General features: G+C 36.4%; 2 protein-coding genes across 2 annotated transcripts in view; one reads left to right on the plus strand and one right to left on the minus strand.

The window, feature by feature from the left end:
* Positions 1-2: 2 nt before the first annotated feature.
* hsbp1b (heat shock factor binding protein 1b) lies at positions 3-1,524 on the plus strand. The gene is made up of 4 exons (XM_055174525.2): positions 3-176; positions 547-613; positions 1,009-1,132; positions 1,231-1,524. Exons 1-3 carry the CDS (start codon positions 132-134, stop codon positions 1,125-1,127), a joined length of 231 nt encoding a protein of 76 aa, XP_055030500.1. The 5' UTR covers positions 3-131; the 3' UTR covers positions 1,128-1,132; positions 1,231-1,524.
* A 1,159-nt stretch (positions 1,525-2,683) lies between these two features.
* The window catches only part of LOC129419595 (DNA topoisomerase I, mitochondrial), a 34,004-nt gene continuing 21,679 nt past the window's right edge, over positions 2,684-15,008 (minus strand). The window contains exons 13-20 of the mRNA XM_055174756.2: positions 13,889-14,032; positions 13,121-13,306; positions 7,796-7,864; positions 5,930-6,044; positions 3,857-3,984; positions 3,637-3,731; positions 3,401-3,550; positions 2,684-2,975 (exon numbers count right to left, since the gene is read on the minus strand). Of these exons, the coding sequence (XP_055030731.2) occupies positions 2,873-2,975; positions 3,401-3,550; positions 3,637-3,731; positions 3,857-3,984; positions 5,930-6,044; positions 7,796-7,864; positions 13,121-13,306; positions 13,889-14,032 (990 nt within the window). The 3' untranslated portion in view covers positions 2,684-2,872. The remainder of the gene's footprint in view (positions 2,976-3,400; positions 3,551-3,636; positions 3,732-3,856; positions 3,985-5,929; positions 6,045-7,795; positions 7,865-13,120; positions 13,307-13,888; positions 14,033-15,008) is intronic.

A 15,008-nucleotide genomic window follows, 5' to 3' on the forward strand; every position in this document is an offset into this window, starting at 1 on the left:
GCGTAGTCTCGCGATAAGTTCGTGATTTCGCCAACAGCTGATTATTGTAAAGCTTAGAACTGGGGAGATTTCGCATATTAGGATAATAAAATTCATTGTAATTGTATACATCTATTATTTTTAAAAACACTATGGCAGAGACAGACCCCAAATCGGTGCAGGATCTCACAGCAGTGGTAGGTTGCGAAGAAATTGTAGATGCATGTTTAGCTAAGCTAGGCTAATGCTAGCTAGGTCTGTTTATGTTTTCAATTGTAATTGTTTTGATGTAAATTCCAGATTCGTTTTCATTCTATTTAATCGATAAATAAATAAAAGATAACGTGATGTTATTTGAGTTTTTATTTTCCGTTTATTTCCACAAATATCGGATTAACATAAAACTCAGCAATATTGTTGGGGCGCATCGGATACTAACAGATCAGTTATTTATAGTAGATTGTCTGTCAGCATGTTTTTAAGATTGTGTTTAAATCGTCCATGTCTATACTGTTCTGCATGTATATGAATGCAAACTCATTCAGAACTGCATGTTCTCTTTTACAGGTGCAGACATTGCTGCAGCAGATGCAGGATAAGTTTCAGACCATGTCAGACCAGATCATCGGGAGAAATATCCTTCCACCTTACTATAATTCAGTACCAATTAAGCAGAAATTATTATTAATGATTTTAGAGGTGGTACAACAATGGTGTTGATCCAGGATCACATAGTGAAATCATGTTCATAGTCTTTGCAACTATCCAACTCACTACCCAACACAGATCCACGTGGAATGTTTTATACAATTCCTGCATATTTTTACATAAAACATTTTTGTGACCAGCCTTACCACAAGGTTATCAACCTCCTACCACCACCCTGTGGTCAGACTCATATACTGTATTGCATGCACTTTTATCATAACCACTCATAGAAAGCATAAGAAAAATACAACTTCTGTTTTCTCTGTGTGTTAAATGTGGTTTGTATTGTGGTACCAGTACTATATTCCTTAACAAGGTCACTCGATGAAATGAGCACGCGTATTGATGATCTGGAGAAGAATATAGCAGACCTGATGACTCAGGCAGGGGTGGAAGAGGTTGAAGGAGAGAATAAGGTCAAAGAAGGAGATGCCTCCTAGTAGCGGTACCTTAACTTTTTTTATTCATTAATATAATTTTAGCATTTCACTCCTTAAAATTGTAGCACAATGCACTGCCCTGACCTAATGTCATCTTTCACAGGATGAAACTATGCTGAAACTATAGACACTCTTCAGAAGCAGCAAGATTTTCTCTATGGTGACTAACATGTTGATTTGATGTGATGCTTTTTTAAACTTAGTAAAGTCAGTCCCAATAACCTGACAGTACTCTACCTTTTCCTGTAATGGACTGCTGAAAACTTTTTACACCCACAATAACAATGAACTAGAACTGAACTTTGCTTTACTGTAATAACAGCACTACCCCAAGTGCCAATCTAACACCATTCCAATACAGTTGAATATGTTGTTAAATTAAACTTGTTTCATAAAACATGTCTCCTTGGCTCTCTTTACTGGAATTCTACCTTAAACCAAAACAATTGCAAGTTACAATGTGCAGGGCTCAATATAAAGGACTACCCGGTGGCCCGGGGCAAGCGCGAGAGACGTTCTGGCCAGTAAAAAATATTGTCACTTGCCCGATCGGGCCAGTGCTTCACCCTCAGTCACTAAAATTTTTTCATCAATGTATATTATTTAACATCTTTGAAGCAGGCATTACTTGGGTAAAACACGACGAAAGAAACAATGCAATATTTTGCACAGTTTGCTGTCAGTTTACAGGTAAAGCAGAAAAGTTGGGAACTTTTTTTATTGGAACATGTCTGTTGTATATGTATACAATTGTATTTGACTTTTGAATTATTTTTAAATATGTGACACCGACATTTTTTATTGGGGCCAGTGAAAACCTGAACCACTGGCCTGACAGGGCCAGTATAAAAAATTATTTGCATTGAGCCTTGATGTGTATATTTGAAGGCAGTGTATATTTGAAGGCAATGCATAATTGCACACAAATCTACTTGCCTCAAATACACTCAACCTCGGTGAATTACTAAAAATGCAGATTACTTTGTATACAGTTATTCTAGATTAAGTTTTAATTGGGTGAGGATTAATTTCCACTATCATGATAAGGGTCACTACTAAAGGTCTATTGCGAGATGCAGCACATTTGATCTTAAAATTGATGAAATCGCATGTCTTTTGCAATAGGAAAAGATGACAATGTATTTTGTAAACTACTAGCAAGTTATACTGTAAAATCTGCTAAGAACAAGTCATGTGACCCTGGACCACAAAACCTGTCATAAGGGTCAGTTGTTTTAAACACATACTGTTAATAATAAATACATTATTGATATTTTTACAGTAGGAAATGTACTAAATATGTTCATGGAAAATTATATTTACTTAATATCCCAATGATGATTTTTGGCATAAAAAATATATAATTTTGACCTATACAATGTATTTTTGACCATTGCTACAAATATAGCCGTGTTACTTATGACTGGTTTTGTGGTCCAGGTACATAGTACCTCTTATTTAAGAATTTTTTTTCTTTTAATGATTTTGGGGTAAAAATATTACCCAGATATTGAAGCAGCTCAACTGGTCCTTTACATGAAAAAACATTGAAGAGGTTTTCTACAAACAATGAACATTTATTAAACTTTCCTAAAATGATTCAGAATATCTGAATTTGATTAAACATAAAAATCGAACAATATAAAAGTGCCAACAATACGGCTACAAAACCCAATCAACAACTTCAGTTAAAATGTAGGTTTGGATAAAAATTGTTGATAAAATTAAAGATAACCAAACCATATCTAGAACACAAAGTCAACTTCAGTCATGTCAATTGCCCAAGCGAACTTATCTCGTAAGGTTTTGTTGTAAATTTTATCCAGTGGCACCTCCATGTTCTTACACCTACAAGCAAAGGACAACAAAGTTATCCATTGGAAACAAAATCATACAAAAAAAATTCTAGTACTGCTGGGCAAAGATTAATTGCATACAAAATAAAAGTGCCCTTTTCATAATATATGGGTCTGTGCTGTGTGTAATAATTATGTATATTTAAACACAAACACATATATACATTTCAGAACATTTTTATTTATCTATTTTTTTAAATAAATAAATATACATATATATACACACACAATGTTTCTTAAAAACATACATTAATGTGTGTGTATTTATATATACATAATAATAACACACAGCACACACTCATATCTTAAGCAAAAAAAAAATCACTTTTATTTTGTATGCGATTACGGTAATCTTTGCCCAGCACTAGTTACATCTAAAGATATAGCAAGCAGCTAGTATCTAAAAGTGACACATACCAGGCCACGCTGATACGTGGATCCAAGTAGTTGAGCTTGGAGGTGCTCAGGGCGATCTGTTTGTTCTCCTCTCTGTCCGTAGCCTGAACCTCCATCCTCAGCAGCTGTTCCTCACACCTCTGCACAGCTTTCTTCTTCTTCTCCACCAAACTGAAAACGCACACAATCGTGTTCACATATCAGAAGATTGTAATGGTTGTGAGAACAAATACAGAGGCCTGGAATGAGATACTGACGTGAGCAGCTTGTTGTCTGAGCTCCCTTTGGCATCTTTCTTGGCCTGTTTTAGCTCTTTCTTAGCCAGGGCCAGCTGCTCCTTCCTGCTGTCAATCTAGTAGAGCAGGAGATGAATGATAAAACGTTAGAAGCCGCAAACATGTTAAGGAAGAGATAATATTCAACGCATTCTTTCATTTCACATTTCATTTACACTATCCTTCTTATTATCTATCGTACCTTTGACTGTAGGTTTGCCATGGACTGTTCGAAGGTCTTTGGCGGTGCCCGCTGATGGTTACATAGAATTGCAACCGCACGATTTGCCCTGTTGTATGAGAGCAGTTTCTCAGCCACATTATCAGTCACTATAGGAAAAAATAAGCAAACAAAGTAGTAGAGACATTTGCAATAATTACTGTAATATAGTTATCAATGGCATCCTACCTGACAAAATTTTTAATTCTGAATGGTCCTAAACTATTTTGTTTATTCAACAGTTTTATTTTATATGAAATTACCAGTATGGGTGATTCTCGCAAAATGATGCTTATGAGGTGTCATGATACATTGTTATTAAAAAAGTAAATGCTATCAAAATAAGAAGCATACAGTCACAAACATCTCTTCATGTACTATTTTGCACATGATTTCAAATGACATCATACAAACCAATTTTGTTGTTTTTTCCACATTTAAGGGGCAAGTTTTCATTACCGCAACGTGTCCATGACTGGATTTGGGTTCTTTGACATGGAAATTTTTATAATTAAAAAATCTAAAAAATAAAAAGCTTCAGTGCGTGTTATACTATAAACATTGGCAGTAAAGAAACATGTTGTATTTGGTGATCATTGGTAAATGTAGAGACAATAATAAGGAATATAAATGTGTCCAAGACCAATTTTCTCATCCTCCGCAACAATTTTCCTCTTTTTTTGTCATAGTACCTAGACAACTTTTTAGTTCTCATTACCGAAATGAGTTTGTAAATGCATAATATCATGTTGCAGTAATGATAATTTTTGATAATGATAATCTAAAAAATGTAAATAATTCTGAAAGATTTTTTTTAAATCCTCTAAAAATAATGGTTATAGTTTGATAATGATCATCTAAAAAAATGTAAATAATTCTAGAAGAATTTTTTTTAAATCCTCTAAAAATAATGGTTATAGTAAGTTCAGACCTTAATCTTATATGTGCAAAAAAATTGGCTTCAAGGGCTTTTTAAAAATCTGATGCTGGATACCTTTTAAGTCTGGATTTCGTGAGAATCACCCATATGTGAAACCCTGTGCGTGAAATCAAGACTAAGGCTTAAAAAAAGCCAAGATAAGGAATAAAACAATTCCCATTAAAACAAGTACAAAGAATTACAATCTCTCAAGTACTTTAAAGCCCTTTTTGCTCGTTTCGTGCATAGAGCACTATGGGTGTATTACCATGTGTGTGTAATGGTTGTCATGAAATATTACTACAGTTACTATAGTAAACTGTTATATTTAATTGCGATGTAATTGATACTTTGTTGCCCTTTAATGTTCACAGTTCAAAATATTGCAATAATAAAAAATCTATGCATGAAACAATGGCGGCCTCCATAGGTTAAAATGAGTATTACATGGTGGGATTCATGAAAATATTTTATGTGTTTCAATCAATGGATTTTAGTAGTGGAAGGCAAATATTAAAGCCTACAAAATCTATACTATACATATGGGGATAGTTAATCTAAACTGATATTAGAAATCAATTATTGCTTATAGGGCTGCAGTAAAATATGTGTAGTCAATCTGAATCTCAGCATATCAATTTTATTGTAGACAGGCAAAAGTTTTTGATTAGGATAACACGTCAACAAAACTTTACAAATCACAAGCGAGCTAACAGCCAGCTTGTTGATGAAAGCTTCCCAAAACCATGTATGCGTGTAACTCATGTTAAACCACTGGCGTGAAACTGCAGCTGGCCCTGCGTGCCAGGCCCGTCAAGTGTTCCAAAGCAGACAGCTTCAGTGAGTCCAGTGTCATTCGTTGACAGCGTAGGCACACCATCATGCTAAAAATATCCATATTGCAGTTGTCAAAATGTAACAAAATCCAGAAATCTGACAGCAATTCATACTGGCATCAAATTTAAGAGTTTTTAACCAAGTGTTGCAATGCATATCCAGACTGACGCCATGACTGAACATCTGGAAGTTAGGCTAGTAGTCATGATGTTCAATGTTTACTTGAAGCTTGACTGACAAAGCGCTAGAGGGAGAAACATCCAAAGATCAGACATAAAGACAGACAAATAAATGCTCACTGTTGCTGAGTTCTTTAAGTTGCTGCTGCAGGGTTATGGAGGCGTTGTATGTCCTAAAAACCTTAGCAGTCAGGCCCGGCATGAGAGAGCTCAGATGTTTGTTCAGCAATTGGGTCTGGAAAGACAAAAACATACCATTAAAAACAGGTACCTCCTATTTTCAACATCATTGCAAGCCTCTAGATGGAGCTGTTGCCTTGACTGTCTAAAATAAAGCCATGAAAATAGAAAAAGACATCTATGAGCAATCTCAATAGGACAAGTCCCCCCCAAAGACATCAGATGTTCGTTTCAACTTTAATGGAATTGTGAGTGGCAGAGTGTGGGTTGTATGTTCCAGACATAAAGAAAACATTTCCATTAAATCCACCTCTAATGCTACATCTACAAGAGAAAATGAGTGCCTTAAAAAAAGGCTTTCAGGCGAGCATGTAAACGTGCACCCACATCAGACTCCTTCAAAAACGTTCAAACTTTCAATATTAATCCTAACTTAACAAACACTTTTCTGCATTTTCAAAAAATTACAATTCTGTCATAATTTACTCCCTCAATTTGTTCCAAACTTGTATAAATTTCTTTGTTCTGCTGAATACAAAGGAAGGTAACTTCCATATTAGGAAAAATAATACTATAGAAGTGAATGGTGCCCCAGATCTGTTTGGTTATTAACATATCCCAAAATATCTTCATTTGTGTTTAGCAAATCAAAAAAAGTTTATACAGGTTTGGAACAACGTGAGGGTAAGTAAATGATCAATTTTAATTTTTCGGTGAACTATCCCTTTAACCGTGATCTTTAGCTTTATGTGCACCTGGAAAAGAACTGTATGGTTGCCTAACTTCATGTGACATTGTTAAGGATGCTAAATGTTAATGACAGCAGCTGTGTACTAGCGGGTCATGTTGAGCATTCGCACTGTTGTCTGATGGCACATGCTGAACATGTTGGTCTGATCACACTTTGGGTCATGGGGAACAGTGACATTCAGGCTATAACACCCAGGGACTTCGAGGAAATCAAGTGGAAATTGATGTGTTTCCAACATGGTTATACTTTAGGAGACATAAATGACACCTGCTCAAATATTTTTTACAAAAGAGACATAAAAGAAATAATACATGTTCCTAAATTCTATTCTAAGGTTGTGTTTCAGGTATAGGGGTTACCTATGTAAAAAGTTAGACACGAAAGGTCATTGCAAAAGAGGCTGGCTGTTTACAGAGCTCTGTGTCCAAGCACATTAATAGAGAGGCGAAGGGAAGGAAAAGATGTGGAAGAAAAAAGTGTACAATTAATACATTTCCGACTTTGTATTCATAGTAACAGTAGCAATCAGGCATCTCTGTTCTTACTACCCAAATACACAAACATATTCTGTTATTATGGAGGGGTTAGCCAAGTTCAACACATTTATTTTTCCAAACCGCATATGCACACAAACATGCTTAAGCTTTAAAGCACAGTGGTGTATAATAAGATTTGCAGTACTTTGTGAAAAAAGGCCTCTATACTGCATCCTTTCTCACTCAACCCTTCACTCGGCCTTTTGCCATGTCATTCGAAAACGCTCCGAGTGCAGATTAGCATTTTTGCTCCACAGCACTTCATCATTACCAACCTGACCTCATAGAGAGGGGCACATGTCCCTCCCACCCCCCTGCACAGTCTTCCAATTTCTCTCTTCTTTCAGTCAATTTTCTACTTTCGCTGCAAAATTAAGACTTTTTCAGGAATTTTTTATACAGGTGAAGAAATAAGCATCCTTTACGGTAAGCTTTTATGATGCAACTCTCCTGAGGACCGTCTAGCACAGAATGAAAAATCTATGACTGTCTGCCTCAGTTTCAGAACATTACACTCACATTCAACCGATCAAAGAGGTCGTCTCCTCCTTGCTTATTTTCCATGAAAAGCTTGAGGTTTTTGAAAACCTAAAAGAGAAAACACATGTTAGCTTGTTTATCATATGCACAGAACAGAGGCTGAGGGAAAAGGCAGACGAGAGAGAAGAAAGACAGACACTCAATTATATTTGACATTTTGCAGAAGTCCTGTTTCGCTTCAGTCCTACTAAATAAACCAGCTAAAATATGCATGGAACTAATTAATGGTAGCAGATGTGATGCTTTTAAATCATACTCATTTGAATAACAATTTATCCTTGAGCCAAATGCATGAACAAAAAAGTAAACAGAACGCTCGCCAAGCAATGACAGACTTCATATTTTATATTTTCCCCAATTGAACACGGTCATATGAAAGTAATGATTGATTTCGACACTGACCGGAGTATAATTCTCTCAGGCTGATCTGGAACGATCTTTAAATTTGATTAATGAATTTTGCATTTTTATAAATTACGATTTCTTTGCATTTGTATTTGCTTAATGACAACATAATATTGAGCTGGTATGGACTTCACATCCGCACAATCCAGGATGATTTTACAAATGTTCCCTAAAGCATCTTGTGTTTCAATGGAGCAAAGAAATCTGAACTTCTGTACAATGTAGTTGTCACACATCTGCAGCAAGTAAAGATATAACATTACCAAAAGATTAAATATCAAAGCTAAAATCATATTCGGTTAGATGACCCCAGATCATGTGACTTGAAGCTTTAAAGTCTCAACTGTTATCACAAACATTGAATTTAACAAGATTGAGCACTCCTATTGCTATATAAAGGACAATGCAACACTCATTACGGTCGCTCTGGTTACAATTCCCTTTCGAGGGAACTAGCGCTGCGTCACTGCGGTGACACTTTGGGGACGCCTCCAGGGGTAAGTATCAAATTCAACCAATGGTGAGGCTTAACGTCAAAGACGGTGATGCGGGAGCCAGGAAGTATATCGCTATCTGAAATATTGCCAAAGACAGCGTTACAGGGACGCAGGAAGTAGGGCTGGGAAAAAATATCGATTCATCGATGCATTGCAATTATTTGTTTCTCAATTCAATATCGATTCATCAAATTCTATGAATCGATTCAGCCTCCCCGGCCAGTGGCTCCGCTGTGGCCAACACTCTAGTAAGAGCGTTCAGCATTGTACAAGACGCGCTTTATCAAAACAGAAAGATCAAAGATGGCAAACAGCATCACTTCTTTCAAGCCTGCATCATCAACGTGATCAAATATTAGCAGAGGTGGAAAGAAACAAATTACATTTACTCACGTTACTGTAAATGAGTAGTTTTTTGTGTACTTTTACTTTTTTGAGTAGTTTTTAAAATCTGTACTTTTACTTAAGTATGTTTTGTTTGAAGTATTGTACTTCGCTACATTTTAAATCATATCCGTTACAGAGTTTTTTTTTTAAAGCAAGGTGATAAAGACGCGCAACGGATGATTGATGGGCGGGGGAACGCGCAAAAAGAACCATGGAGACGGACGAGACAGGCGCGCGCTAATGCAGACCCGCCTCAGTTCAAATCTTATGAAAGAAACCCTGGTCATATTTAAGCGACCACTTTCCACTGAAGGGAAGCGAGTGTTTCATTCCTATGAAAGGTAGGATTCATGCTCTCGAGTACGAAATTGCAGACCGGGGTTTAATGCTCATTTGCACAACGCGTTTTTAATACAATGCCCATTATCCATCGCAGTCTAGCAGCTTCGCGTCAAGTCAAACACAACTTCAGAACGTCCTCGAAAATGCGCAGCTCATCAATGCAGAGAGAGAGAGAGAGAATAAAGGTCTGACATCAGGTCCCCAGGTCAGGGACGCTAGAAGACAATAAACGTGTCAAAAGTATGACATGGCACTCATCTAATTATATGCTCATTTAAACTAGATATATAGTTTAATAAAATAATGTATGTTACCAGCAATACATCAATTACAACCTTACTATAGTGATTGTATTTACAAGCTGCCGACCACCTTCAAAAGTGCATAACTCACATGTAAAATCATTAAATAATTCCATAAATGTTTCTTACTTTAAAAAAGCTTTTTATTTTATTAACTTTTTGTTATTGCACTTTAATTGTAAAGATGTTCCTACAATTAAAAATAACTAGTTTGAGATTTATATTCCCTTGTCGTTTTTGAACTATACTAAAATCCTACCCCTCTCCCCGCTGTAAAAAAAAAAGTAACTTTTTAATGATTTACTTTTTACTTTTTTCTTTTACTTGAGTTTATTTTTAGACCAGTAACTTTACTTTTACTTAAGTAAAATATTTTAGTACTTTTTCTACCTCTGAACATTAGTAATACTACACACATTATTTAAAAATATACTCGGGTACTTAATTGCTTGTGTATTTAATTATTATTGAATCGATATCGAAGGAAGTAAATCAATATTGAATTGAATCGAATCGAATTGAATCGAAGCCTCAAGAATCGAAATCGAATCGAATTGCGAAATTGCTAACAATACCCAGCCCTAGCAGGAAGTATAGCAAGGGAGACGCAGCGTCTCGTTCCCTTCTCAGAAAAACAACAGTTACATACGTAACCCGAAACGTTTTCATGTGTCAAACACAATTATGCAACAAAGCATTTTGGTATGAATCAACATTCCCATACAGAAGATATAAGCATTTAAACAGTTTAGCATGTGTGCTTAAAGTCTAGAATTTCTATGATATTATCCTACACTACACAGGGAATAATATGGATTTTTTTTCCATAAAATAGATTCAAGCACTTTCAATGACCTGTATCTATGCATGTATATTTTCAAAAACTTCCCATTTTTCCCCCAGATTCGCAAACTTTCAAGAATTTCAAGGACCCGTGGGAAGCCTGTCTAAGGGAAGTGCTCTATACAGAGTCTCATGAGGCACTTAGCTGAAACGACCTTGAAAAAGGTTTTTAGCTGATTTAAGCATAAGAAACAGCTAATGTCACATTAAGTTGGTCAGAAATGTGTTGTTTAATTGCGATTTTAGCAAACAGGACTTTAGTCGTGCATGACTAAAATAACTCTCTGGAGGCATTGCAAACATGGCCGCCTAGTGGCCTGACTTGCCTAAAGGGACTTTGTTGTTATTCATCATGGCTAAAGGAAGTGTGCGAGGAGGAATTGTGTGTTTGGAGAAAGATGGGTGGCGTCTGACGATACCTGCAATTATATCTGACATTTTCGCAAAGGCTGCCGGTCGCCAAATAAACTTGCTAGATATTCAGAAACTAATTAATTTTCACTTGATGGGCTTCTTTCAAATCTTCTCATTTACATTATAAAAAACGAGTGCAAGCAAACAAGATCTGCAAGCACACAGCCGCAGACATTTCACCCTCCCACCTCCATGCACTTGGCCCTACATTTAACGGCATGGAGAATATATCAATACTTCCTAAAGCTATATGCTGTAATAAAATAAACTCACCTGTAATGACTAAATTCTTATAAAATATTTATTTAAAAAAGCAATTATCTTTTTAGCAAGTGTGTTAAAGACTAGAGCTGGGTATTTGGCAAAGGTCTCCCGATACGATACATATCACGATACAATGCAATGCGTTGCATGTTGCGATACATTGCAATACTTTTTCTTTTTTTAATCAAAAATGTAAAAAATAGAGCTTTGACGGTTTTTCAAATATCGATAGTAGATATCAAAATATCGATACACTATCGATACAGCTAACTATCATGATAGTTAGCTGTATCGACATTTTTGCACAGCCCTATTAAAGACATACTGTAACTAATAAAGTGCTGACCTCAGGTCAGTGTCTTCCCATTTATATTATCTTGTTCATGTGGGTATGCCAGGCATACACTTATTCAAGATGAGCATTCTTGCTTTGTTTGATACATACTGCAATATTTATGCATCCATATGACAACTAAAATGTAGGTTTTAGGATTAAGCCACTTTAAACTTGGTTTCCTATTCGCTGTACACAGATATCAACATGACACCAACACCCAAGAAAAGAACAATCACGAATCAGCATATAAATACAAACAAGACGACAAATCACAATTAGGGGTGTGACGGATCACAAAACTCACGGTTCGGATCACATTACGATTTTTAAGGCATGGATCGGATCATTTTTCGGATCAGCAAAAAAAGGGGTGGAAAAAAATCTAATAATAATAATAAAGAAATTACAAACATTTATAAAAAAGAAGAAAGCTGCACATTAAGTAAGGACTTAAATTAGCATTATGTACAGAAATTGAATCAAATGAATAATAACACTGTCTTTATTCTATAAATTAAATATAATTATTTTTTAGAGCTACAGAAGTGATTTTCTCTGTGTCTTGGGTTGTTTGATTAACATTACTGACACAGACTTAAGTAGGTTAATTGAGGTTACTGTCTCTTTAAGACCAAATAAGCACAGACTGGTTTCTGACTCTAATCTATACATACACTTAAGACATAAAGAAATGTTTTTAATAGAAAAAGAATACTGTGGAGATTATTTTGTTTGTATGTATCCTGTCAAGAACAAAAAAGATTTTACGTTTGCTTGCTTTTTGAAACGCGTCTCTCCGTGTGTGCACTTTTGAGAGCATTTAAACGCGCGTGCGCACACAGGCGGAGGACGAATTCCAAACGGCGCAGCATAAACAGTCATTCCACATAAAAACATTACATTGTTTTTCAGTGCTTTATTCGATCAAATGTATTTTAATGGACTACAGAATGAGACACGGTAGCGCAAAGTTTACACATCAAGAGTTCTGATCTTTGAAGGGCATAGGGATGATCACGTCTAACTGGAGCTGGACCGGACACATTCAACCGCATGTGCGTCTGTGCGTACAGAAAGCTGCTCACTTTAGCGCATTTTGTGGTTAAATTTATTAAAATCACTTAAATGTTAACATTTGCAAGCCTTTGAAACATGTGCAAATGAGAAACTTTCCCCATTTAAATTTGTGTATTAATCCGCAAATCGCTTGCGAGACGAATCACAATTCACCCCACAAGTATGACCATGTCACTGTTGGTTAAAAAGAAGAATGAAAAAGATTGAATATCAATACAGATCTACCAGGCAAGATTACAATGTAATTTCCGCATAAACAAATGTAATTCCGATCTGTTCGAGTGGCCCGGCTAGGCTGCAAATAACAATACTAGCTCAACCAATGAGTTTAGTTTGGGACAAGACTGCCTTTCTGTCTTGAATAATGGTGGATGTTATGCACTTCCCCTTTAAGGCAACTCAACACAGCACAATTTTTTCTTCTAAACCATCGTACCTTTTTGATCACAGGGACCTTGTTGTAGTATCGGATGCAATCTTTACCCAGGAAGTCGAACTCCACCACACACTTTTGGCCATCCAGTGTGTCATGTAAGGTGATGTGCTCCACACGCAGAGAGCAACAACCCACAGTGTCTGCCGTCTCGCCCTCTTCCTTTTCATTACCTGCTCTCAGAGCCAGCTGTAGGGTCACACAAACACACACAACTATGTCATACACGTACATCACTGCATGACCGTCTTGGAACACATTTGAACATGACTGTGAACTTAGATGTTGTCTCAGACACCAGAAGGTCATGAGCCTCAGCATAAGCCACAAAACCTTTGATACTGGATTTAACCATTGATCCAGTATTACCACACAAAGAGTGGCAGTACCAAAAGCTGAATGTGTGTCTGTGAAAGATGCAGGGCTTTATCAACATAATTTTAACATCCTATCAACCACCCCAGATGATGCATATATATTTACCTACTTTTATGCATTTATACCTGGAACACAAAATGACTACAAGAAAAGGAAGCAAATAAAGACAACATTTCTCAAAAAAGTCCCCAATACCTCTATGAAATGCATTGTGCAGTCCTCTGAAATCTTATTCTGCACTATCCATCCTTAACAGGCAACTAAATTGACATGAATTGATCGGTGGTACACTCCAACTCTATGTCATTTCCCAAAATAAAGATGACAGGATGTTTGAAAGCCAAAGATAGTGCAAGTACACAAATTATGTCAGTGCAGCGTGTGTGGTTTGACCTTGTCGATAAAGTAGAGGGCTACGGCTCTCTGGCGTGAGCCCATCTGTTTGGACTTGAGGTCTTCATGGTACTGGGTTCGGATAGCATCTACACATGACTTCAGTCTCCGTGCCACCTCATACTTCTCCCAATCTTTCTCACCCTAAATAAGACAAACAACGTGACACCACACAGCATTAAACAAAATTACTCGACATGTTGCATCTTAACCTAGCACACTATAAGCTTATGGTTTGAGTTCTTTAAAGGATTAGTCAATTTTCTTAAAAAAAAGAAAATCCAGATAATTTACTCACCACCATGTCATCCAAAATGTTGATGTCTTTCTTTGTTCAGTCGAGAAGAAATTATGTTTTTTAAGGAAAACATTCTCATTTTAATGGACTTTAATGGACCCCAACACTTAACAGTTTTAATGCAGTTTAAAATTGCAGTTTCAAAGGACTCTAAACGATCCCAAACGAGGCATAAGGATCTTATCTAGAGTAACGATTGTCATTTTTGGCAAGAAAAATACAAAATATGCACTTTTAACCAGAACTTCTCGTCTTCCTTCGGTGCTGTGACGCGCCAGCGCGACCTCGCGTAATACGTCATCACGTCAAGAGGTCACGGATGACGTATCCGAAACTATGTCCCAGTTTTTAAAAGAGTGGAGAAAGAAGACCGTTCAGATGTTGTTGTATGTCAAATGATACTAATTAATATCTTTGTGTCAGTTTATTGTTTAAAATGGTCCCCAAATCTGCGTTTCATATATGTAACACATGACCTTTCGACGTCATTACGTGAGGTCGCGCTGGCGAGTCACACAGCCGAAGGAAGACGAGAAGTTGTGGTTTAAAAGTGCATTTTTTATTTTTCTTGCCAAAAATGACAATCGTTTCGCTAGATAAGACCCTTATGCCTCGTTTGAGATCATTTAGTGTCCTTTGAAACTGCAATTTTAAAACTGTTAAGTGTTGGGGTCCATCAAAATGAAAAATATCCTCAAAAAACAATTTCTTCTCGACTGAACAAAGAAAGACATCGACATTTTGGATGACGTGGTTGTGAGAAAATTATCTGGATTTTTTTAAGAAAATGGACTAATCCTTTAAATATGTATTTAATTCTGT

This window comes from Misgurnus anguillicaudatus, chromosome 15 (genome assembly GCF_027580225.2).
Source record: "Misgurnus anguillicaudatus chromosome 15, ASM2758022v2, whole genome shotgun sequence".
NCBI classification, from domain to species: domain Eukaryota; kingdom Metazoa; phylum Chordata; class Actinopteri; order Cypriniformes; family Cobitidae; genus Misgurnus; species Misgurnus anguillicaudatus.